General features: G+C 40.4%; 2 protein-coding genes across 4 annotated transcripts in view; both read right to left on the bottom strand.

Moving 5' to 3' along the window:
• LOC145985356 (protein kinase C-binding protein NELL1-like) overlaps positions 1-2,375 on the bottom strand; it is a 197,763-nt gene extending 195,388 nt beyond the window's left edge. For all 3 annotated transcript variants that reach the window (XM_083119272.1, XM_083119270.1, XM_083119271.1), the window contains exon 1: positions 1,952-2,375. In XM_083119272.1, coding sequence (XP_082975398.1) covers positions 1,952-1,997 — 46 coding nt within the window. In that variant the 5' untranslated portion in view covers positions 1,998-2,375. The remainder of the gene's footprint in view (positions 1-1,951) is intronic.
• LOC145985357 (uncharacterized) overlaps positions 1-27,483 on the bottom strand; it is a 218,044-nt gene that overhangs the window by 58,218 nt on the left and 132,343 nt on the right. The window contains exon 8 of the mRNA XM_083119276.1: positions 21,071-21,136. Within this exon, the coding sequence (XP_082975402.1) occupies positions 21,108-21,136 (29 nt within the window). The 3' untranslated portion in view covers positions 21,071-21,107. The remainder of the gene's footprint in view (positions 1-21,070; positions 21,137-27,483) is intronic.

The raw sequence follows: 27,483 nt of genomic DNA, 5'->3' as shown, positions 1-27,483 counted from the left end.
TGACTTCCTCCGAATAACGAACCCGGGATCCCTTGATCACAAGGCGACGACTTTACCACAAACCATCGGGGAGACGTGTGTTTGAATTCAGATCTGCATTCTAATTTGCACCAGATATCAATTTAATGCAAAGCAAACATATGAAATTTTATATGATTTTTAAACCATTTATTAGGTATTTCAGTTATTCCATGTTTTCATTACTTCTGACAACCGTTTCCTTTTTTAGCCTGGTTTAACTTTGTTGGACAGCATTGCTAGGAAGACCAGCACTGTCTGTATTCTCAAATAGCCCAAGGATTGGAAATAAACAATTTGAATTGATGCATGTCCTTTTCTTCTAAAGGAGGCAAAATCGAGTTATCTCGCTAAAGAGTAGAGAGAAAAGGAAATTCTATTTAGAACTGTTTCAAAAATAGTTATCTTTATTACATACATTGCTGTCGTATATCCTTCTGCAGAAATCCAATATATTTCTCTTTATGTCGTTCTCCCCAAATAAATAGAAAGTATAGATAGTCTGCAACTGACGAACGGAAATACCTTTCAAAACCACATGAGTATAATTTCTGATTCCCAAGATAAAAAAGCCCGGTGGAAGCATATTGTACAGTGCTTCTGATCTCACTTTAAACTGTAGGTCCAGTTCCGATTAGCATATCTGTGCATGAACAAGAACAATTCAAATCCAAACTAAGATATACAGTACAACACATGTATATAGAAAATAATTCGAATTTTACGCAGTTGGTCATTTTACGTCGACTGGTTAGACCTCTCGGTTAATCGCGACGACATAAAACAATTCTATTATATTCTGGTAGTTTTCGGGCTTCCCGGATGGCGTGGTGGCAACGTCGTCGCCTTGCAATCAAGGCGTCCCTGGTTCGATACCCGGTGGAGGCACATAGTGATTCGAATTCCACTTGAAACTAAGTCGAGTCACGATTATCCTTTCTGTGCATGAAGTGGACTTAGAAACGAATCCAAACAATATTCTGGTCGTTTTGTAGCTTTGTACCTCTCTATGTAAATGCAATGACGATGTTAAATAGATGCCATGGAATTTAATTCAACCATGCCATTACCAGGATTCGTACCTAGAACCCCTGACGTTGTATCACACTCCACACCAGGGACCGTGTATAAAATAAAATAATAAAAATTCGACAGCAATGCAGTTACTCATTACTGAAATAACTTGGGGTAGAAATTCTATTCAAAATTATTGCATTTTACACACAAACAGAATGCGACCATGTCACTAAATTATTTTCCATATTTGTTTACCATATGTACAAATGAAATAATGATAAAAAGTGTGTAATACATATCACACACACACACACACACACAAACAGAAACGTGTTTGTGTGCCGGAGTGCGGTGCTAACCACATCACCTCCCTATCTGCCTTCATAGCACTATGCAATGCACAGGGCATAGCTCTGTATGTATGTATGCTTTACTATATGGAAGCAAATTAGTATCTATAGAGTTAGGATAATCACGACAAAAGTTGGAGGGTTGAAAGACCGTGGGAATAGGAATAGGGTGTGTGTGCAAGTCTTTTCTGTAGTTTCCTCATGGGTAGTATCCCCGTACTCGCTGGAATACCTTCACTCAGGATGACCGGCGAAGAGGTTTGAACCTGCGACCTCTCGAACACTATTCCGTCATCTTAACTGCTCACCTAATTTGTTCGCGGATAACGTGTACAGTTTATTTTATTTTATTACAGTGTACCATGAAGAGCATAACAACTAAGGTTCTCATTAAGGTGTTTAGCACTAAATTCTAACCCGAAATGCATTAGGTGACCAAGGGTGTTGCGTTCTTAGTAAAGGTTTCTCTAATTTGTAAACAAAACACTTAAAAATCAATGCTGTCACTAAGGTTTCACTAATTAAAAAAAAAGTCACTAGGATTGTTAAGTGATGATTTTGCTTACCTGTGGTAAGGCTGTACACGAGCAGGACACCCCAAAGACTCAACATGGTGGGTGTGGTTATGGGGGTCACCTTTGACCTCACCAGCCGGCCTTCCTGTCAGGCATTGTATCTCCAGTTGTGGGGGCCCTGCGGCTGCCCGCTTAAACCCGCAACAAGACCATCGTGCTTTCACCACCTGTGTCTGCGCGCGTGTGTATGTGTGTGTGCGTATGTATCTGATCCCGCGTGTGGCTACGCCAGCTGAGGCGACGGCAAGTTCGAATCCGCGCGCGCGTTTTGCCTACGTATGCACTGCACAGTTATCACTTCTCTCTCTCTCTCTCTCTTTTTTTTTTTTGCTAACACTTGAGATTCGTCGCCTCGTGATAGTATCCGGGCACTCAGCTATGACTGTCGGACCGACCCGCTCGCTTGCACCGTGCACACTCGCCGAACAGCCAACCCCAGCCGACTCCACTGCACCGCCGAGACGACGGTGGAGACATCTACAGGGTCGACGCCGCGTCAGGTGCGCCAAATCAATGGCTGCTACGCCGGGAGGAAGAGAGGAGGGCGACGGGGGAAAGGGTTCCCGTAAAGTGGTTCCGGAGAGGGCTAGGGCGACGTGGTGTGAGGGGGAAGGCCGAGAGAGATGGACTGTTTGATTGTCAATTGTTTCACATTCAGCGGAGGAAAAATCATCGAGGTTTGCTGCACAATGTCGGATGGTAAAAAGCGAAAGATTTTCTGCTGCTGCAGACGCCAATTTTTTTTTTTTTCGGGATAGGAGAAGTTTGCAGAAAATAGTTAACAAGGATGATATATTGACTGGGAATGTATATTACTTATTTCATGGTTTTGAATTCCTTAATGTAACTACATCAATTATGGCTTAACAGAACCACGTTGAGGGTCTCCCCGATAGTGTGGTGGTAACGCTGCGGCAGTGCAATCAAAGGGTTCCGGGTTCGATATCCGCGACAGGCACAGTACTTCGGATACCACTTTAAACTGTAGGTCCAGTCCCGATTAGCCTTTCTATGCATAAAGTGGACCAACAAAAATTAGCACTTCTACACAAAAGCGCAAGGTTTTGATTCTTTGATAGAATGGTGTGAGTACGTTGCGAATAAAAATATACACCCTCTCCTAACTATAACTCTCCAGTAAAAAAAAAAAAAAAAGTCCAAGAATGCCAGCCTGCATTTGATAACTGGCGGTCGGAGGTCGACTCAAGTGCGGTGATGAACCTGCAGAAAAAAAATATGCACTCGTGGCTAGAGACACCTGCGAAGCAATCTGTATCCGGCTGAAGCCTTGTTACCAACCCTGGAAACAAAGCTGATAGTAGACTGACCAAGGGTTCAGTTTTGCCCGGGACCGTCTGATCTGCTAGTTTAGGTTTCAGCTAGACGGGAAGCTTCTATAGGAATTGCTTGATTGATTTTGATTGATTTAGTTTATTTTACTTCGCGTTTTGTGCCTCTTGGCTAATTTGCGAAGATGGGGATGAGTGATGAAATGATGAAATTGATGAATGGACATTCACAAACAACCAAGCCCGACCGGGATTCGAACCCGGGACCCTTGGCGTCGCAGCGCGATGTGCTAACCACTCGGACACAGGGTCGGGCCTATAGGAATTGCTGTTTCTGTTTTAAAAATAATAATTTCTGAGTGCAAATTCTCTTCGATCTCTGCTTACGATTCTCCAAACTTAGTTTCTTTAGTCAGGAAAAAGTGCTGTCGACAAAAGCATTTCTTTTGAAGTATGCTTCGCAATTTTTTAAAAGTAGGCATTGCTCCGACCCCCTTTTTTGCGCACTATGCCGTTTCCGTGTGTGGGAAACCGCAAGTTATAATAAACGACATATGGAAAACAGACACCTATACTTGGCTTTAATTGGGCGTTTCCTTCCTGCTAAAGTCTTGAATGAAGAGGCCGGTAAAGTGAAATAACGATCTCGCATTAAAGGTCATTGCTTCGTGCGGTAACAGTGCGTATGTGTAACCGATAGGAAACCGTTTATTTTCTTACTTGACTTATAGCTACTTGCCTCATGGTCATTTACTCGAAGCGGTACAGGGTCAATGAATTAGTAATAACAAGATATGTTTTATACAGAGTACATTGATACACTTCTACGTTTAATTGTATCTTCTGAAAATACGCTGTTCTTATAAAGAAACAAACTGCCGGAGTACTAAGTGAGGCGTGAGTACAGCATTTATGGTCAATGTCCATAATGTAGTGAGATGATGAAAAGTAAAGTCCCTGGTCATTATATTAGCAGTAGTACGCATAAAATCTCGCAAGGCTTCATAATCACCAACTATTCCTTGCCTTTATGTAAATTCTGCGGAAATAAATCAACTCCACGTTATAGTACAACATCAAACAAGCATTTTGTTTATTTAATTTTAGATTTTGTAAGACTTTCGGGAGCGGGGGATCAAGATCTCCTGGACTCCCATCGAAATACGTCCTTGGTGATAAAAGTCTCGAGTGATAAATGCACATACATGGATTTATTTGAAACTTAAAGTCTGCGTTTCTCACAAGTATGAAAAAGTGTCTTGGCACTATTTCATGCTATTTCCAAGTGAATAGAATAGCCTAGAAAAGATATTCAACAACCTTAAAAGGAACAAATTCAATTTTCTTCAAATCCGCTAAAAAAAACTGAGAAATAAAGGTCATTTACCTACAGCCAAGAAAGTAACAAGTCCATGAACGGAAGACGGGCTTGAGTGGGTGCAGAGAGAACCAACCTCGATGAAAACATACACTCGGGACCTCACACATGAATGGGCACTCCGCAAATAAGAGATCCGATGAGTGAACAGATAAGAGCTCTCCCACAAGGAACGAGAAAGTGATGTTAGCAGGGCGTGACTGTCCTCAAGCAGACTAAATACATGAAGACTTGCATAAATAGAAGTCTGACAAAAATAACTCTCCCATTCATCATGCGATGACCCTTACGTTCACGAAGTAGTGTCGGATTGTCTGTATTTAGAGATCTTGGCGGTTTAATCTCCACATGTTCCTATGATTAATTATAATCGACAATAATTATTAATGTCCTAATGAACGCCCTCAGTGACAGTGGCGGATTAACGACCTTTTCTCGAAGCGGGGAGGCCACCAGCCTGGTTCATTGAAGACTTCTTATGATGTGTGTTAGGGTGAGATTACATAATTTTAAATTTAAAATATGGTCGCCATTTTAGGCTGGCATCAAAGGAAGAGGGTGACCGCTATTTACTTTTATGTTAATGGGCAACTTATTGTTAGTTCTAGTCATCCTTAAATTCGTCTATGCATACTACACGACAAGTCATCTGACGTCTTCACCTGGACAGAGGAAAAACTGCTTACGCAATTTCGCTTAATGTGTGATAACAATCATAGTGCAATATTGTATATTACCACAAATGCTTAAATATCACTCTGGATACAGCAACAACTTCTTGACCTGCATAATTCCACATTAAGATAAAACTGATGTGAAAAAGCTGAAAAATGCATTAACAGTGAAGTAGAAGTGAAATAACTTCTTTGGTAATGATGTCCAGAAATAATTTTCCTCTTGAAAGCACCAGTTTAGTTTGGTGCTAACAGTCATTTTCGAATCATTACTCTAATCCCCCGTCAAAAAAGTTCCCTTTTTACCGTTCTACCCTAATGCTGTTCCTTTATCGCCTATACAGTATTTTGTCTTTTTCATTATTCTTCCTTCGTTTTCGGTCTTTGTGATTACTTTCTGGTCGTGTCTCTCTGTACTGTATTGATATTTATCTTTGTATTTGCGTTTTTGTTACTTATCGTCGCTTTTTTTCACTTTTAACTAATCGCGACGATGAGGATGAGTGATGATGATATTGATGAAGGGACACTCGCAAAGAAGACCCATGGCCAGGCCGGGATTCGAAACCGAGACCCAAAGCTGCCATACGACTGTGGATGCTCCTGGTATTTAGTATTGTTTCTTACAGATAGTTGGTTATCCATGCATTTGTTGGCAATATTCTGTAAAATTGTATGCTGCGCTGAAGACTCATATTTCATCCGTCCGCAAAGAAGGAGAAGCAACGGTATGTTTGTTGAATTTTTTAAAAAAAATAAGGAACGCAGAAATTTGATACGGAAACTAAAAACAAGATATATATTTTTTTTTACTCAGTGTGGCCTACGTATCGCTAAACCACCCGAAGGTTTATTGCCCTAGCATAGCAACATATTACTTCCACCCGTGACTATTCTAGGCAAGATGAATTCGCCCTTCACCACCCTCGCGTACTGTGTACATTGTCCTATCCTCTCCCATGAATGCTACATGGCATTCTCACCGTGTCTTCTTCATTAAATTTTAATTGTTCTAATAATATCAGGGGAGTAAGATTACGAGACTCAGTATTATGTAATTTTTCCCCTCTCTTTTAGGTCCAAATAAATTTTATGTTTCAAAAACTCTTAATTTATGTCCTTTCAGTGCAAGGGACAGAGTTTCACATCCGTACAAAACTACAAGCATAATTAGTGTTTTGTATATTTCAATCTTTAGATTTTTTATATCAGACAAGGGGATAAACGTAAATGAACAGAAAAGTAACACACTTGAAGCATTATTATTCTTGGTAATTATTATGTAAAAATAAAAGCAATGATTTAACAAATAAATAACACGACCCTGGAGGGGGAGGAGGGCACACGCAAGTAAAAGTGCCATTGCCAGTATCCAGAGGAACGAACTCGTTTGCTTGTAATCGAGCACGAAGATATTCAATTATGATACGGTCAAGCTAACGACGTCGCGTAAGCTAATGAGACATGATATTGGGAGGCAATTCGGAAAACGGCCGTTAACGAAAGAGACATTAAAGAGTTTCATTAGAGACTTTGACCTTTGGACACGGAAATCGTTACTTTTAGTTCCACATGATCATCAAGAAGCAGCAAACACATTATCCAGTGCCAGAAATTACCACACCAATGTGCAATTTCATATCTTTAAAAATGTCACTTCATCCATGGTTTCAACTATAGAATTATAATTTTTGTAATGTAGGCTATGTTCCTTGAAAATCGAAAATATATTACATAGAAAATAAAGCGTACGCGTGTATTCAAGGTTATAAAAGCAAACTCTTCACCTTATCCTTTCATATCCATGAAGACCGGAGGAAAGCGAGTGGTGAAAATCTTCACATCGTTCGTGGTCCGAGAAAATGAAAGAATGAATTCATTTTCTTTACATTTCTGCCACTTTTCGTTAATTGCGAAGTTGAGGATGAATGGTGATAGAATGAAACAGATGGATTGACAATCACACACACATATACACATGGGCAACTCGAGTCTCACAAAGGATTATGCGGGCTGTAGGTCAAGGCACCAGAGCCTCGTTAGTCTGCAAAATGCAGTTCATTGTGTACTACGTGGAAGTGAAGTTGACATTTGTTTGTCTACAAAAAGTATCTCCCGTTACATCCCTCAGAGGAAGTGAGATGACCTTGAAGAGAGAAGAGAAAGAATTACGGAGGCAAAGAAGGAAAGAAGGAAGGAAGGAAGAGAGAAGTGGTACCGGAGATCGAACCCGGTACTTGCACCAAAGGCGGGGACACCAAACACACAGTTACGCGGGAGTTCATATATGTAGAATAGGAATTTGGTCGGGGCAGAAAGTATCTTGTCCTCCAAAGTCATGAAAGAGAAAGAACAAGAAAAAGTCCGAGTTTGTTGGTTGTGTGTGTGAGAGAGAGAGAGAGAGAAAGGGGGGGGGCAGGAAAAAGAGTGCGTGATAGGGGGAGGTACGGGAGTGTGTAGCGTAGAAAATTACATGACACAACTGTACATGCTTGACAAAGGATAAGCGATGACGTAGTTTGAACTCGCGACCTCCTGAATTCGAGTCACTCATTGAACTCGCCGAACACAGTCAAACGGATGTCTATACATGAATTACTGCTACTCAAAAATATTATTGTCATGCTTTTGTGATTAGCACCTTCATATTTATTTTCGTGTTAGTGTAGAACTGAACATATAAATTCATATTTTTCCTCGATGACACCGTTCTTAATAACCATGCTGATGCAAGTCTATTTCCGAAAGATTTTTCTGTTCTACTTTTCACCGACGAAAAAGGATTACCCGAACCTCATATTCCACTTCAGCGTAGGTTACGATGCATGTTGTTCCAGCCACAGTAAAGCCGACCTGTGTTGACCTCAATCCATGCTTCTAATGAATGTTTGTAGGAAGAGGGGAAAGAGTGCACTTTGTCAGTGCTGCACCAGGTGGGGTCGGGACGGCTCATGATTCATGTGAGGGGAGGAAGCACATCCTGGGAGAGGGATAAAAAAGGAATGACAAAAAGAGCTCACGTCGGGCATCGAACGGCTTCCCCTTGCGTGTCTGCAACCCAAGCCTTCGCGGAGGTTATTCCGGTTGTATAAAGTCTAAGGATAAACCTCGAGATTTCTATCTTTATGAGCTGGTGCTTTCGTCTTTGCGGAACGGCCTGCGTGGTGAGCGAGTTTACATCAAAGAAATGAGAGAAGAACATAGAAAAACTAGATATTCTTATGCGTTTTTCAGGTTACTTTGTATGGCGATAAAGGCTCTCCATTCTTATATCTTATAAGGAAAGTTTCATGCAAAATTTCTCCTCTTTCCATGAGAAAGTAGCGAACAAGAAGAAAAAAAAAGCAAAGAAATTGCTTCGAATGCAAAGAAGCTTATCTCGACTTTAACTCGTTCATCTTTCTTGAGACGGGTATATTTGAACATGAACTAAAATTAAACTAGCAGCAATTGTCCGGTAAGCCGGAGTGGTCTAGTCGGAAGGGCGTCTGACGGCCACGAAGGAGATCCGGGGTCGATTCCCGAGATGGGTAATCTAAGACCGGAATTTTCAGGCTTTGTTCCTACATAAAGCGGATCTGGGGTTCACACACCCTCCAATAAAATGGGTACCTGGGGACAACACTTTGGAGGGGGTAAATTCTGCAGGAGCGTGGTGCTAATCATATTACCTTCAAGAATGATCGAGATAGAGGATGTTTGATTGATTGATTTAGTTTATTTTACTTCGCTTTTTGTGCCTCTTGGCTAATTTACGAAGATGGGGTTGAGTGATGAAATGATGAAATTGATGAATGGACATTCACAAACAACCAAGCCCGAGCGGGATTCGAACCCGGGACCCTTGGCGAGAGATACAGGATGTGTGTGGCCCATTATCTTACTATTTTCCCTTAATTGTCCGGTGTTACCTTGGATTCGAGGTTCGATTCGATTTTATTTTTAACCTGCATCGCTTATCTGCTACTTTTGGCTAATCGCGACGACGAGGATAGTGTTGGTATGACGAAATGAATGAAGGGACACTCAGAAACAGTAATGCTTATCATTTTGTTTTCGTTCACGGGAGAGTTGGACGAAATAACCAATGTGCTCTGACGCTTACGAAATGAATCTTCCTCGTAATCACATAGAGACCACATTCTGCCATTCAAAATTCCTGAAGGAGAGGAAATGAAGTTTATCCCTGCCTATTTGCAACATGGTATGTAGGCATAGGAGGAATGTGGAGGTAGGGCACAACTGATCAAACATTTGTCATTAAACAAATACTGAATAAATACTAGGATTGTAATGGCGGATCTACAGCAGATGGTAAATTTGAGACAAAGCAAGAAACAAGAGAGGATTATAACTGCGCTGGGCCAGGAACCGGCGCGGAGACCGCCTTTATGGCAGTGGCCCTCTGTTGCCGCGTTTACCTGCGAAGGAATTCGCAGTCAAATAGCCAATTACGCCCACCGCTTGGGCAAGAAGTGACAACGTTAAAATTTCCCCTCCCCAAAGCAGCCATTAGGGAAACAGGATTTTGTCAAAATAACGGTTATGCGCTGTGATTGCACACCGGTTAGTAACGTATGGTGAAAAAAATTTGCACAAAAAGAAAACGCTGTGGTCAAGGGCAAAAACGCACAGATGTATTTCGTGTGCTGGTTGGTATACAAGGGTGGTATCTGAACATCAATGAACAAACACATTCACAACGAGTCTGCTGGCCTTGCGACAATTTTGGGGCACTTTCTGCATAGATGGAGCAAATGTTGATGGGATCAACATCGCGCAAGCATCTGCGGATCCGTTGGATGAGGGTTGCAACGGTTCGTGGTTCATAATTATTGGCATACATCATCCGCTTTAAATTTGCCCAGAAATCTTCAATGGGCCACAGTTGGGGAACATTAGGGGGATTCTGTTCTTTGGATATGTAAGGGATACCTAAGTGCTCCATGGCCGCAAGACTTTGTGCAGCGTAATGGCAGCTGGCTAAATCTGGCCAAAAAACAACACTGTCCCCACGATGGTATTCATTGATAAACTGCTTCACTTTAGGCAAACAGAACTTTACATACCGGTCGGCGTTGAGTGCAAGGCCAGTCTTGAAAAACTGAGGTTTCGACAGTCCTTTCTCACTCATGGCAAGCCATAGCAACACCTTCTGTGGGAATTTGGTTTTGGCAGCAAAACGCACTGGATCGGGCACGGCAGCAGTTCCAGGATCATAGTAGGTTTTCGGCTGCCACTCGTTGCCATCTAGGGTGAAATAAGTCTCATCGTCCAAGATACAAATCACGTCATTTGTTGCAGTGAACGTTTTTGTCACAAGGGTTCGTAAACGCTGTTTCTGGACAACAACTTGTTTCTCCGTCACTTTTGGCATAGTTTTTCGTTTATATCTCCGTATCCCCATCTTCTGTAATGCTTTCTTCACTGTGTTTTTATCACACTGAAACCTCCTACCAAGCTCACGGTAGGATTTTGCCACCTTACCTGCAGTAACATGTCGCAGTTGTTGCAACACTCTGGGTTCATTTAACTTCGACTTCCGTCCACTGCCCGGCTTTCTTTCCACATTGATTCCCTTCTCCAATTGTGACACAATATTATAAACCGTACGACGGGAAAATCCTACACGTTGAAAATGTTTCACAAGCTCGGACTTTCGAACATCACGATTCTCTGTCCAATATTGCACGATCATTTTCCGACGGTCGTCTTCTTTCAGCTCCATACCGACTTGTTTTTACACCAACCTTCTCTTGCTCTTCACACTACATAACTGGTAGACGTACAATCCAACACAGCTCAAATGGTGTGTCAGTGTTCAATATTGCCAGTTCCGCAGGGTTGCAAACTTTGTGCAATTTTTTTTCACCATACGTTACGGCGGCTCCAATTAGAGACTGGTAGTGGAGGAGGCCAAGGCCTACCAAGGGCTATAGAGCCACAGGAGGAAAGAGGTTGAACCCCAGAGCCGCTTCATTCAGGAACATGGCTGGAAAATTTCAACCCGCGCGAGAGATCGTACCAGTGTCTTTCGCGTAGAGACGCCCTACCGACTGGAGCACTGCAGCTCTTATATAACGTCAATGTCGCAATTAAGCTAAAAACTTAACAAAATAGGTGTTCATTAACCGACAAATACAACAAACAAGTGTTGATTTTTGGGGGGTGAGAGAGAGAAGCGACACTACGGGTGAATTTCAAACAATGATCCACCAGTGGCGGCTCGTGGTGATCCAAAGTGGAGGGGCGATAGCTTACAAATTTCTTCTATTGATTTGCTTTATTTTACTTCGCCTTTTGTGCTACATTTGGCTAATTTGCGAAGATGGGGATGAGTGATATGATGAAATTGATGAATAGACACTCACAAACATCCATGCCCAGGTCGGGATTCGAACCCGGGACCCCTTGCGTCGTAGCGCGATGTGCTAACCACTCCGCCACGGGGGCCAGGCACAAATTTGCTCTACTAGTAATGTGAGTTTAAATGATGAATTTCGCATAACAGCCAACGTGATAAGAAATTGATACGTTCGTGTTTACCGAATATCATGTTTTACACGTTTGCACATATTATAATAAATTAATAATTACACTGGGGAACAAATTAAAACTTTTTGTTTTGCCGCTGGATGAAAATAGGTGATCTTTAATAAATCAGGTGCGCTGATTTCAAAAATCGTAACAAAAATGCTGTATCACGTACCATTTCTGGCGGAAACCATTTTGAAAAATTTTCACCGCACATTAAAAGAAGGGTAAAATATTGCATATTGCTCCAAACCTTAATGTGATAGTGTGAATTTTAGTAATACATTGGGTTCATAGAATACCAAATATGATTGTAAATGATGTAGTTATGACGCACTAAAATTTGCAGTTGCAGTAAAATAGTAAACATTAAAGTAAACAGTAAAAGTAACACACCTTCAAAACGTATTTCTGTATGATTTACGCTTATAGCAGGCGTGTTGAACATCTGATACTGTGTTCCAGCAGTAATCCGCTAGTAATCTGGGAGACCATCTGCCTTTATAACGTTTTTCCATTTCTGCAATTTGTTGGTGAAAGAGCTCGCCCTGCTCGTCACTCACTACCCAGATTAGAGGGGAAAAGTCTAAATGGGAACACAGAAAGTGTATCTTGAGAAACATATTGCATCCCATTTTTTTGTATGTTGCCAACATACGTTCTACAAGTTCAGAGTAATTGTGAGCCCTATGGTTGCCAAGAAAATTGCGACACACACCCTTGAACGCACCCCATGCTGCTTTCTCACATTCACTTAACAGTTCTTCAAAATTGGGATCGTTCATTACCACCCGGATTTGAGGGCCAACAAATATCCCTTCTTTTATTTTAACATCGCTTACACCAGGAAATTTGCTTCGTAAGTACACAAACCCTTTTCCTTCTTTGTTCATGGTCTTCACAAAGTTCTTTATTAACCCCAACTTGATGTGCAGTGGGGGAGTAACGCATTGTTGGCGTCGACAAGAGGTTTGTGAGATACTTTTTTTCTCCATGTGTGTAACACTCTCTTGGAGGCCAGTGTTTAGTTTTGTAATGCATGTCCTTTGCTCTGCTGTCCCATACACATCCCCAAATGAATTCCCAGTACCTTCAGATCAGCACAGATTTTCCACTGGTGTTTGTCGTAGCTTGTGAGAATCAAAGCAATGTTTTCATGTTTCCTTCATTTCACTCGCATGAGCAACTGGCACTGAAAGTTTCTCATTTCCATTATGCAGAAGGACCGCCTTCAAGCTAGTTTTTGACGCATCGATGAACAACCTCCATTCGTCTGATTTATAATTTTCTCCTAACTCCTGCATTAATTCAGTGACATTGTTGCAGTATACAAGGGACCCTTTCATAGAAAGAAAGGAAGAAAATTTTAGTTGACGTTTTCTGAATGTAATACTTGTCCCTGGTTCCAGCAGGCTCCACCCTTGCAGTCATGAACCCAGCAGTTCCGCTTCTTTCTTTGTAAGATTCAAATCACGTACTAAATCATTTAATTCTGGCTGGGTGATAAGATGCGGTGTCTTCCGTGACTCTTGAAAGTCAGGATCATGTCCGAGAGAAGATATCGGTTCATGTGAGGAAGTTTGTGTTTCCTCTTCCAAAGACCATTCTAATGGTGGCTTTGGAACAGGTAATGTCTCACCATGTTGCACTGGTCTTATCGCAGAAGGTAAATTTGGATACTGTATTTTTTGGATTTTCTTGAGAATCCCGTTACATTAGTTAAACAAAAGTAACAAGTAACGTGATCTCGAGGTTCGCGCCATACCATGGGAACAGCGAAGGGCATGGATTGATGGGAACCATGTAACCACCCTCGTAAATATCGCGAGCATCTACTGCAACAGACATGAGGAGCCCACCCTTGATCTTGGTCTCCGATTTTGCATCCGGAATATAGCTCGTAAGCTTTCTTCACTATTGGTGTAATTGAGTTTCGTTGGGATGTTGTCATGAACTCACCGCACACATAGCAGAACAGATTGGGTGAATTTACACAGTTAAGAGGCATCACTGCACTATTTTCAAATACCACACAAAACAATCGCGATGAAGCACACAACACACAACCTACACTTCCAGCGAACAGAACGCAACTGATAAAGACACAGTAGAATAAGTCACCTTGCCTCTTTAACAAAGACTTTTCTCTACTCTTATCTTATCGGGTAACAAAATAAACAACAATGTTTGCCCCTTTGTTGTCGTTACAATGCTTTCTTCATATTACGCAGGAAAAACAGCCACACGTGTTCTCATGAAGAATCCTTGTATATCATATGGCGAAAAAAAGCTTTGTCACATTTACTTCAATTTCGCGTTTTTTTCAAAAACTAGACGTGGTGGAGAGAAAAAAGAACATCATTTTCGTGTTCAGCAAGTCAAAAAACATAGAAATAGGTTGTTTTCCGGTCGCGGCAAATTTCATTGTTCCTCAGTGTTATTTAACAGTAATACGAAGAAGATGGAAGAAGAAATAGAATTCTAACAGATTTAGTCGTTTAACAGAGGGGGAAATTCAGAAGAAATGATATTAATTTATACACAACTTGATAAGCACAATGACAAAAATTTACGTGTATTGATCGTGAAAATTTCTAGTAAAAAAGTTACATAGAAAACGTTTCCTGTCCAACATGACTAATTGATGTGTGAAATAGGGCACCAAAATAAATATCTCACTGGATACGTGATATCTGCGTTACCCGAAGCTCTACAGTAAAAACTTCAAACTTACCAGAAATCTTCTTCAGACATGCTTGTAATTAATGCTTTTGTCCTTCAACGCGAAATTTGCGAGTGAACTCACGGCCTCCCTTCTTTGACACTTGTTCTAGATTCAAATTCGGCCTAGGTTTTTTATGTTTATTTTTTCATCCAGACTTCTACTTCTGGTAGAAAAACTTCACACCAACAATTTCTCCACACTGTTCATCGCGACGGCGACAAACGCACAACTACAGCACAGCACACAAATACCGAAAAAGCTTCACTTTTCCATGGAAAACTAAGAAACAACAAGTGTCAATACTATGTCTTCCCATCCGTTCGTTTTATTGCTTCGGGGTTGCCAGACAATTTTGCCAAATTTTAAGAAATTTTTAGTTCACAGGTTCCTGTAGCGGCTCTTGGTGAGTTTAGATGACGAGTTTCTAATTTATTTAACGTCCGTCTTGTCACATCATCAGGAATTTTTTCGAACGTGCTAATCAAAACATCTAATTAAATCTACATGATGTACTCCACATCATTGTAATCCAAATGTACTTTTCACTAAACTCAGAAAAAATACAACGCATATATATGATAATTTTGCATGTAACAAGAATCTATAGCCGACTTCCGTGGCTAGCAGACCGCATTACAAAGCCAGGGCTCCTGGGTTCGAATCCCGGCATGGGTATGTGTGTTCTTTGTGAGTGCTCTTCCATCAATTTCATTATATCATCACTCATCCTCATCGACGTGATTACCGAAAATTAGCAGAAAGCGACGGTAAATAACAAAAATCAAGCAAGAGTCTGTACATTTTCAGTTACCGATATTTTCTTTCCTCATTGGAAATTGCGTTATTTATTGCTCTACTCTTATGTCAAAAGAGAATAAGATTATGGAATACAGAATGATATTTTTCAATGGTTGGTAATTTTCTTTCTTATGTTAACTTCATTGCTTCTGGCAACTCTTCATTGTTTACCGTTCTCCGGAGAGAGAGCCAGTTTCGCCTAGGGGGTGAGTTTCGGACGACAAACCCTCCGTCCTCCCAGGCACAGATCCCGCGCGCGTTATTCAGCCAGTTCCCTCGCCTCTTACCCCTCACGGCCGCGCCCGAGAATGCTCTACGTCTCGTAAAGTGGGAGGACGGCGCCCCGCTACATTTCTCTCCAAGTTGCGTATTCCCCCGCACGGTGGCGTCTAAACTTCGCAATTGTCGCGGAAGAATTAATACAGAACCGACTAACCAACGATCTATAAGCAATGGAATATTTGCAATTCAGACAATGTAAAATCTAATATATAAATGTTAATGTAATGTTTGTTCACTTGCACACGGCACACGGCAGTGCGGCGTCCGTATCGTCCTTATGAGCGGCCGCCCCTGTGATCCACTATGGGAACCATCTCACAATGCTCACGTAAAATTACAAAGTGTTCATTGCATTCGTTCCCTAGCTAATGCTGAGTTCAACATCCTCATATGCTTACACAGGGTGCAGCCAGACAGATGTCGAGCCCAAACAAGGGTATGCAATTAGTATAAGAATTTGCCATTGGAGACTGGAATTTCTGTAGAAATTACTCAACATCCCAATCAATATAAGACAATCTGGCCGTCCCATCGGATTCGTAGAAGATCAAAACCAATACCGTAACAGCCTCTGAAACCTCTTTCATTACTTCCTCAGCCCCCATTCACATATTGAAGCTCTATTAGCTGGAAGCGAAGTCCCCCTTTCAGTTCTGAAATATTTATGCAGCGCGTTGTTTTCCCAGCCATTTCCTTGTTGGACGTCTACCCCTGTAATGAAGAAGAGACGAAAGAAGACTCTTTGCCCGTTTTGTTCGGCAGTTGGGGGAAAGCTCCCGGCAGACGGGGCGTTGACAGTTGATTGGATTAGCAGTGGGCCGTAGATCCAAGTGATTTAATTTTGAAGCTATGTGTGGTGGGCTATGAACAGGGCGATGGAGCTACCACGACGCACAAAGTCTTTGTATCTCGAGGAAATAGCCTCGGAATGCAAAGGGGAAGAGGGAGGAGGACGTAGATAAAATCAGGGATACCATCCCCCAACTTAGATATCTGAAGGAGAAGCAGGGGTTAATACAAACCCTAGATTTAGATACTGCTAGAGACAGCTGTTGATATCTCCAATCTATGAATATAAATATAAAGTCCCTACTAGAGTACTGCATTGGATCACTTTCGCTCGAAAATATTCGATCGAATCTCCCACGCTCGACGTGATACACTCGAATATATAGAATATCAAATCATTTCAATGGAACAATAATCGTACAAATATATGTGAAAAAATTCGTCCTGGTAGTTTCAGCCCATAACCATCTATTCATTTTCATATATTGCCATGTATTGGTAAGATAAACTAAATTGCATTTTAACATGGAGATGATGGCTATGTTCATTTCAGTTTCAGTTTCATTGCGTCTTTCACTTCACGATCCATATTTGAAGGCCCACTAGCACAGACAAATTACGGTTATACGGGAACGAGCGTGTACCGATCGTTTGCCTGTTCGAGCGTTATTCGCTCGAGCCAAGAAACGGTCAATTCTGTGTACGCCATCTCGGTCAATTCTGTGTACGCCATCTAACGTTATCTGTTCGAACTATTAGACGATCGAGCAAAAAGGCCTCGACGCAGCACTCTAGCCCCTACCAAAAATTTAAGCCCACTTGTTAGTATGCTACATTCGTTATTTACCTTATTTTCATGTCAGATTTTCAAGGTACAAGGTAACCAAAAGAGTTCTTGCCGTTTTTGACGTCCCATTAATCATGCAGTCACAGAGAGGAAACGAAATGACGCACGTGCCGGCTAAGCGATCGGGAGTTAGTTTGTCCATCGACTGTCAGTAATACAGGCACGTTGCGCACACACAGTAGTCATAGCTCGTCCAGTGTCGAAGAGAAATGGAGGTATCGAAGCAGCTTGTTCGCGTGTTTCTTGTATGACTTTAAAGTGGGCATGTCAGCTGCCGCATCAAGTCGCCGAATTTGCCAGGCATTTGGGGAGAATGCCGTGAACGAACGCACTGCCAGGCATTGGTTCCAGAAATTCCGTTCGGGAGATGTGAGTCTTTCGGATGAACCTCGCAATGGACGACCACATGTGTTGCATGACGAGGCCCTGAAAGCAGCCATCGAGGAGGACAGTGGTATAACGTGTGATGAACTTGCCGAAAGGTTCCATGTTTCCGCTGAAACAGTCAGACTGCACCTACATGGGATAGGGAAGTCATACAAGTTTAAGCAAGTGAGTACCCCACACATTTTCGGCAGCCAACAAGGAACAACGAGTGACAGCCTGTTTGTCCTTGCTCACTCGGCACCTGAGCACACCCATATTTGATCGCTTGCTCACTGGTGACAAAAAGTGAGTCCTCTATGACACTCCCAAGCGTACCAGACATTCGTTGTCGCCACATGATCCTGTTCCTCACACCTCAAGACCACCTCTGCACCCACGAAAGGTTATGCTCTCTGTATGGTGGAATTGTCGGCAAGTGGTGCATTACGAGCTTCTTCCACCTGGTCAGACCATCACTGTTGACCTCTACTCTCAGCAGTTGCAAAGGGTGCACCGTGCATTGAGGCAGAAGGAGCCGGCAATGGTGAATCGCAAGGGTGTGCTGTTCCTGCACGACAATGCCAAGCCACATGTGGCAAGGAGGACCCGGGAGACCCTTCAGCAACTCGGCTGGGAGTCACTGTGCCATCCACCATATTCACTGGACCTTGCACCAACAGATTGCCACCTGTTTCAATCCCTCGACAACTACCTCCATGGGAGATCCTTCGCAAATGAGGGAGACCTGCGGAACGCACTCACGGACTTCTTTGCATCAAAGCCCGCCGAGTTTTATCACCAGGGTATTGTGCAGCTGCAGGAACGTTGGCAAAAGGTGTTGGATGCTGATAAAGGTACGTACCGTCCACTGTATTGCTCTTTGTTTATCACTGCTCTAGAACGGCAAGAACTTTTTTGGTTACCTTGTATTAGTGAAGCCTATACTTAATTCCGTTAGAAAAGAATGTTGAAAACAATTTCAGTGCAAAATCCACTGTGGTTGAGTCATTAGTAGGGCTAGAATTTTGATGCCAATGCATCTTTTTTTTTTTTGGAAAGGCAGAAACATTGCATAAGTAGATAGAAACATGTTTTACACATAAGTGAATAAATTAGGATGCCTTTGTTAGGGCATTTTTTGCATTCCTCACCATTTTTGGAGTAAAGGTCATTTTTAAAACTTTTTAAACCGTTTAAGTAATTTTTCGGCCTTTTAAAAGTCATATTATGCATTTTTCTACATTTTGGTGAAAGAAGGGGCATTTTACATGCAAATGTAACCCTTTGAAGGAGAGAGGTTCCAGACTCTCGTCTCATTGCCTTCAGCGCAGTTCTGAACGACTGTGTTTGAAGAAACAAAGAAATTCTGTGCAGTATTGTTGATGCAAGCTGTTGTGTAACAATTCAGCTCAAACAATGTGATTTCCCCCTCTGTCAGTAAATATATTGTCGCCCGACAATGACAACCGACAATCATTCACTTTTGAAAATTTGCATATGATTTTCGTTGTGTACTGCAACTCAGAACTTAAAGTGTAAAATAATACGCAATGAACATGTGATAGATACTGTAACGTTAATTTGTAATTTCTCTTGGTAGTTTATACATTTCTTTTACAAATCTTTTAGAATTTTTAGGTCATTTTTCTAAGTTTATAGGGCATTTTCTTGCATGTATTAGGTCATAAATGCCTTTTTTAAAGGTAATTTCTTGGCAATATTAAGGTCATCAAAATCCTAGTCCTAGTCATTAGTTTCGTAAGTATAACAATTTCAATTTTTTTAAACACTAAATAGTTAAAAACATATTTTAGACACAAGATGAAGATTCAAGTCGCTTTATCTTACAGGCTGTTGGTGCACATCAAATTATTTTAGCTCCTAAAGGACAAGTTAAACAACTTTTCGCATAGCTATGTATTTCTCACTCCGATCTCGTTTCGACGCTCCGTGCCCTCGAAAGTGTCCACTCTATCTCCATTGTATGCAAAAAAAGCAATGACAGATTCATGATTGCCGGTAGTGTCTATTAATTTTTGTTAGGACGAGATAATTTTCAGTGAGTTTCATACAGAGACAATCCAATCGAGGCAGGAGTCTGGAGTGTGAATATCTACAGACAAAATTTACGAGTTACTTCTTGGATCCAAGAAAGCAGGAAATACGATAAGGAAAATAATTATGCGAGTGCGTAATTATCATAATAACTGTTTCCCTAGCCTAATATAACTATTAATACGATGCCCTCAGAAAAAAAATATCGATTGCAATCATGGATCCGTACCACGTGTAACATTAAAAAGCTCTTCTTGTGGAGACTCATGGCGGCGAAATCACACGATCTTAAATGTCGAGAACTCATAAGCGTGATGACAACCAAACGCAGACTCCAAATAAAGAGACTCAAATAAAGTTAAGTTGTTTCGAGTTAAGCCATCAGGTAAGGCACAGAAGGAAGTTCTCGGGTAATTTGGCACTAACGGAGTGTTGCTAATTTGCACCACCAACAGCTCCCGCACAACATACTCCTGATACATTATAAGAGGTTTTCTGGTAGTATTCAGCAACCGTGAACACCGAACGGGGTGTCGAGGGAAGGGGAAGAAACTTGCGGTGGAACGAATTTCTGGCAGCTGCCGCCACTTGGAGTCAGCACCTGACTGCGAGCCATAGGCAGAAGCAGTGACCCCTGACCATCGCCATATTGTTCGCGAGTGGGTGAGCCTTCCACTGCGGATCAACCAGCTGTGTGTGCTGTCCGATCTCTCATTAGTGGGCTACCTATACCTTCTCTAGATACCGACACGCATACGGCGTGCCATAGGAACCGGAAAATACAAACAATTCCTAAACTTTAAATGATGACAATTGGATTACTGGCGGAGTACAGTATCTGCCTCAAGGTTTTTCAATTAGGGATTTCTGCTGGATGCAACTTGGAGGAGCATATCAACTGAAGACCTTTGCAGCTAGAAGGATGAAACTTCAAATTTAATACTTTTTGAGGGAGCCAATAAAAAACAATTTTAACATAACAATCTTAGTCACATGTACGTATATAGTATTTGTGGACTATGTATTACACGCAAAACACAACAAACGTATGGCTAAAATTGTCATGTGCAGATGTTTTTTTCATTGCTTTTCTCACAAGTAACAAATTTGGAATTCCGTTCTTCTTGCGTTCAAGGTCTTCAATTTCTGTTTTTTTTTCAATGCAGCGTTACCCAAAGTTCATCACCACGAAGTAGTAGTATTACTTTATTATTATTACTGCATTGTCAGTGTGTTGAAGGAAATAATAATCTCATTCTTTCATTTCTACATTATGAACTTCATCATCTTAAAATAGGAGCTGGGTACCTTAAATTTTCGCGCTTAAACAAGGCATAAAAATGTACAAAAATGGCATAACCAAATCTACTCACCCAAAAGAAATCTTCAGCGCACACCCGGTGGCATTCCTCAACAGTGAATTTTGGTTTGATGCATTCCTGTAAGAAAAGCAAATTTCAATTTCTTTAACACTGATATTTCAATTACAACTTACTGGCAATATATTCCGGCAAAAAATAATCTATAAACAGTAGTATTCGAGTTAATATATTATGATCAAAATCTGGATGTCCTGCTTACTGTATTCCATGGGAAAAATATTTTTCCAATGTAGACCGATTTGTCTGTGCATTTATTTCTCAACAGTTTTAATATTTTATATTAATAAATATTATTTTATTGGGAGGGATGAGGAACCTCTCGACCCTGAAAAAACACAGGCCGTACGACCATGGTGCAAATCGCAGAATCTCCAATTAGGAGTTCAAAACTCACAAAGTGCAGTACGTATTATTATGAAGACGATAACATTCAAAACTGAGATATTTCTTTTCGAAAGCCGCTTTCACATTCAATCCCCTCAAAGAAAGTGAAGAGAGAGTGGTAAATGAAGGACGTCTTTGGATATTAATTTATTTCCTGCGAAATCCTGGTTCCCGAAAAGAAACTTGGGCAGGAATGATAGTTCTTAATTACGTTGCCACCCTGAAACAATCGGGCGGGTGGAGATTGGAGATCCAAGAGAGAGAGAGAGAGAGAGAGAGAGAGAGACTGTCTAAAGGATTGGAATGCTTCATTAAGCTCGAAGATATTCTCATTTTGGGAAAGTGCGCCCGTACCCGCATTTTCAACCCCTTTCCCCGTTCTGTGATCCCCACCCCTTCAGAAAATTCTGAAGCGTCTCCTTAGGTTCAATAACTCAATCATCATTTGACGCATCCAATATTCGAATTCCGAAAATTATTCTCAGCGCCGAACAGCGGTGGTGTTCTGATGGTAGGGCTTTAACGACCCGAGTTCGAATCCCTAGAAATAGCTCATTTCTCTTCCACATTTAAAAAGTTTAAGGATGGAGATATCTTGCCACTGACAAGACACTGAATATCAAGTTTTCACAATTAAATAAAACACGCAAGTTTCTTCCCGTGGAAAATTTTAAACGAAATTTTGGAATGTGACGGTTTTGATGCTTTTGGAAGTCTTTCAACGAGGTTTGAAGGTTGGGGCTAATGATCACATGAACCAGGAGTTGATACAGAATTTTTCATCTCAATTGGTGAGCTCACATTTAGGAGGATCTAAACGTATATTTAATGCCAAAATTGCCATAAGATGGTTTTAGTGAACAACTTTAGGAAGGTATTACAAAACAACAATGGGGGGGGGGGGGTTTGAGGGTGTTTGAATAAATTACCGACTCGATCCCTTATACATAAATCATGAATACACAAGATAATCTCGTACAGTAGTGCTGGACAGTGGAATCTCTCAGCTACCCTTTCCCCTGAAAATGTCTTTCACTTTGATGTTTTCCTGCTTTTACTGTTTCAGTATGGGGGATGTTCCTAAGTAAACAAAAAAAATCGATCTGACAATTCGATTGTCGAAGGCGGGGATGGAACTTCTGGTTTGGCCAAGTTCGCAATGTAAACAAGTGGAATACAAATTGTCTTCCAGTTTATTTTGTTATAAAAGATCGGATACAAATTGGATCACTTAAAAATTTTAAGTGACATAGAGAAACAAAAGTACCTCGAAAAAATTGGGAAATTTTGGATCCAGATATAAGGGACAATACTAATATTTTCCAAAGCAATGTTGATCTTCTACCAACAGTTTCGTTTGTTTTTGATAAGACTTCTGCAGGTTGAAATGAAGCTTACATTAATTATAAACATTGAAATACTTCTATTACAACAGTAAAAGAAATAATAATAACTACTACGGTTATAATTCCTATTATAAACTAATTATATAACCTAATTAAATAAATGTTATTCGAAATTTATTATTGTTGTTGTTTATTATTATAATGCTATTCGATCCACAAGCCGAGTGAATATCCAGCACAACTATTTTACATTAATTCTTTTACATTTCATAGTTACTATACTGAAATGCACTGTTATTGTATTTTGTTATTAAATTTTGCAAATGTCGTTCAAGAAAGGACTTTAGAAGTTAGACAAAAAAATACAAAGTATATATTGTGTGACCTCATCTAAAATTATAAATTTTAGAATCTGAAAACTGAAGAACCATTTATTCTTTAGATTACGTAAATGATAGAATATAAAAATATAACCTGGTTCCTGTATTTTTCACTCATTTTTTGATCTAATGCATATTTTACATTGAGTACTCTGTCCGAATACTAACCAAGTGAACTTTATTTCTGTTATTAACAATAAAAACAACGAACTTTCTGCTTTTTTGCAACTTGAAATGAACGATGCAAATTTCCAAGAGGGGAGGTCGACTAACCCGTTCGACACCCCATCCCGACGCCCATGGAGAGAGAGAGACTGCTTATCAATAACCAAAAGGCAAATGTGTTATAATATGATTATAAATAGTTCCAAGTTTTAAATTTAGTCAACACATGTACGTTAGACAATTATAATTTTCGAAACACGTAACATATTTTCATTTGATTTTATGGAGTGCCGACTGCAGAGCCTAATCCTTTATGTTTGTGTCCAATCTTTTCGTTTTACTGCCTAAATCCACTGATTTGTACATATCGAGTCTGTCTGAAAACGATGAATAGATATCTGAGAACAATTATTTGTTCCCTATCTTATGTTATCAAAGCTTTTCGCCTTTTCCGAAGACACTGCCTTTACACCTTTGAATTTAATGTTATTATTTTCAAAACCGGAAGTGGAGTCCCCGCCCGCGCCAAGGAAGCGCAGAAATGTAAACATCCGGTGAATAGCGCCCATAAAATGGTAATTTTGTACTGTATCTGAAACTTTTGGTAAATAAATAAATAGAATTGTCCTGATTTTCTAAATCCTGATATAATAGACGTGCTTAGATTTTCAGCTTTAGAATTCTGCAGCACCTTGGTGCGTAATACGTTTACTGTTGTCCGGGTATTTGTGATGAACAGGCGCCTTACGACGAAACGAAACTGCGACAGATATCTGCGTAACTAACAATAAATACAGTCCATTGATGAATGCTCTAGGAGGGTTTCTAAACAGGTAATTTTTTAAATTTTGTTTTGAGAATTTAGAATACAAACATTGTCCTTCACAAAGAGAGATACACTATCGAAGGGGGAATAAGAATAAACTTATATGAAGCGATCAAATGGAAAGGTTTCTTGTAAAATAAACCATATGAGATGATACATATTTTGCTCGCTTTCTTTTTTGATCAACATGGCTTACTACTGCTGCATGGAATTTCTAAGGAACAGACCATCAACGCAGAAGCTCGATCCTCCCTCGTATATTTGCAACACAGACCTGTCATTAATTCAGAAGCAATCACATATCATGTAAATTACGTGCTCCGATCGGACAGCCATGAAATTGTTATATCCTACTCGTACATTTGCTTCCAAGAACCATACAGAATAAGAAAAATACCGATTGGAGACCAGTTCATTTCTGCGAGACTAACTTGAGCAGCTTTATGGTTCCCGAAGGGTATGTTGCATTCTGAAGAGAGAGAAAAAGAAAACGGTTCATTTTATTCGCAACGAAAATAATTGAAAAATCAAGTAAATTCTGGAAAATGACAAATGGTAAATACATGCAATCATGCATACAACAGAATAGCTTATAAGACACAGACCAAGCAGAAAAGAAAATAACACGCACCACAAAGGAAGCCCGTAAAGATGAATTACAGTCATAAATGGGTTGAACAGTGGACGCAAAGTTGAGCAGAATGGTTTACGCGAGGGAGCGGCATAATGAAGCTAATGCTTACATGCATTTAACTTTGTGGTAATTGTCTCAGTTCTCCATTCCCTTCCCGTCCTAACGACTTCCGCTTGAATCGGGGAACAAGTTTTTGTTGTCATTTTCTGTGGTCGAGGAGATTCCGTCCCTTCGGTTCCCAGTGCGTTGGTCAATATCAGTCGGTTTGGAGAAAACGTTTAAATGTGCTAAAATTTCATTGTTTCAATCAAAAAATCCTGTTCATGGTTCATTTAGTAACATCATAATAGCATACCTTGAGATTAGAAACAGTCAATCATAGCCACAAATTCATCCTAGCTATAATTTTGCCTCAATACGAGGATATGGAATTCAAATAAAATCTTCCTGAAAAGTAGAAATGTTTTTCAGCACAAGAACAGTACAAATATATTCTTGCACTAGAATGAAGCTTATGACAGAACAAATGGTCTAAACATATAATTTTGACCGATTAAATAGTAATCCACAACTGATGTAATTGAATAACATTTTCCTATTTCTTACTGTCTGGACAAATAACTGAAACAAACTCTCTTATTTTATTCCAGAGCCATGCTGTAGGCATTTGTTTACATTATTATTATTATTATTATACGTCGCTTTTCTTCCACTTTTTGGCTAATTGCGACCATGAGGATGAGTGAATTTGGGCTCGAAGATTTAAGATAAGATATCGAGATGAATAAAGAAATAGTGGAGAAGTGGTGATGCTATACTGAAGGAAACCTTCAAAATTTACTATAAGAAAACAAGTTAAAAGAATAAAATATGCTGGTGATTTGGAAAGATCTTGAATAATAATAAACAAAAAGTTGTGCACCTAGAAACCATAACGATAGTACCAAAGTTTTAATATATTCAGAACCAGCTACTTATAACAATGCGAGGAAAGTGTGCATTTTGCATATATCATTCCAAGAGGTGAAGGTCAATACCCCTCCAATGGAATTTGATAAGGTTCAAATTTCCTTAAACGGAAAAAGACGAGGGATTAATATGCCTTTTCTTTCAAGGTCACGGGGCAGAATTCTAAAGAGCCTACAGATTTCCTCTGATAAATTGCCCTTGAAGAAAATTCTGGAGGGCTGCAGACATGAAACTGCCATACTTAACAGTGCAACGATCTCTTGAGCGATGGAACGCAAATTCTCAGTTAAGCAGGATGCTAATAAATTTTTACCTCCATCTGCAACGAGCACTTAGTCTGCGATTGCATCTTGCGGCTTTGCACTTTTTATCTAATCAGGGGCATTTTACTGGCTTCTTTACTAACTTGCGATTTTAAAGCGTTTGTGTTTGTCCCAAGAATGTCCTGTGGGGACTCTTTTGTAGCTTTGTAGTTGCACTTTCGCATAATTCAGAGCACTTTGCAAAGTTATATAAAATATAACCTTATGCGAAGGTCGTACTGATCACGGACTCAACTAGCGGCTGACCTACATAGTTCCATCTGTCCACCAATCTTCTTCGGGGGGGGGGGGGGGAGGGTGCGGGGGGGTGTGGTTCGATGAGTTCCAACAACCTTAGTTGCAAAGTAAAAGCTGTAGGAGTAACATCGCCCTCCCATTACAACGTTGTAAAGCGTACGTCTGTTTTTGTCAGACGTTTAACTTGTTTGTACAGGGTTAGAGTGTTTTGTGAACTTATTTTCCATGCTTTGTGTACTATTGTACAACTTATATCCAGTAACGGCGCTATCAAATCCCCCTCCCCTTTCGTTTTACAGTACGTTCGGCAACATGCTGTATATCTGACGCTCATTTGTTTCGTCCCGCCAACACCTTTCGGTGCCTTGTGACTCGAAAATGCCCGATATCAGTCGAAGAGAATTCAACTAATCGCTAATTTGTTGTTTCCCAGACGCCAGCTGGAAATGCGAACAGTATAACAACTCAGAAACTACAAGATTTATAAAAACAAAACTTGACCAGTTCGACTCTCAGACAAAAATCACCTGAGGATAGTAAGGAAACCAGCAAATTCGAAGATATTTTTATTATTATTATTATTATTATTTTTATTACATTTGAAGTCCAACAAAATTCTAATTAAACGCGACATAAAAGTATTTTGATTGGCCTATCCGTCTATGTGGTCAAACAATTGAAAGTTAATCTTTAAAGCTGAGATATCGCGGAAACCATTAGAGCTACATATACAAAATTTGGAAACTTGAAAGAACTGTACTTGTCACCTGAAAACGAACCTTCAGAAATAAATGCAATCTTTCGTACCGGAGTGTCACAACAAAATGCACTTATCGCTTGCGTGTCACTTGGATTGGGCAGTTTTCTCAATAGCGTGCATGATGTCCCCTCGGCCTGTTGATCGCACATGTGCAGTCCATGCATTTTTATAGACTTGTGTCGATTCGGTCTGTACAGAACTGGGGATTTCATTTACCTATTTCGAGTTCTATTTTAAAAAAAAATCCGCGCATCTCTAAGATGACGCTATTTCTTCAACCAATGACCATAGACTGAGTGATTAACTGGCTTACTCGTATATGTACCCGCCTTGGACAACCAAAGAATTGACGCAAGCAAGACTGCTGTGAGGTGGATATA

Source organism: Lepisma saccharinum, chromosome 3 (genome assembly GCF_977018435.1).
Source record: "Lepisma saccharinum chromosome 3, izLepSacc3.1, whole genome shotgun sequence".
In the NCBI taxonomy this organism is placed as follows: domain Eukaryota; kingdom Metazoa; phylum Arthropoda; class Insecta; order Zygentoma; family Lepismatidae; genus Lepisma; species Lepisma saccharinum.
Note: the sequence above shows the minus strand (reverse complement) of the source record. Positions and strands in the feature narration are given on the sequence as shown.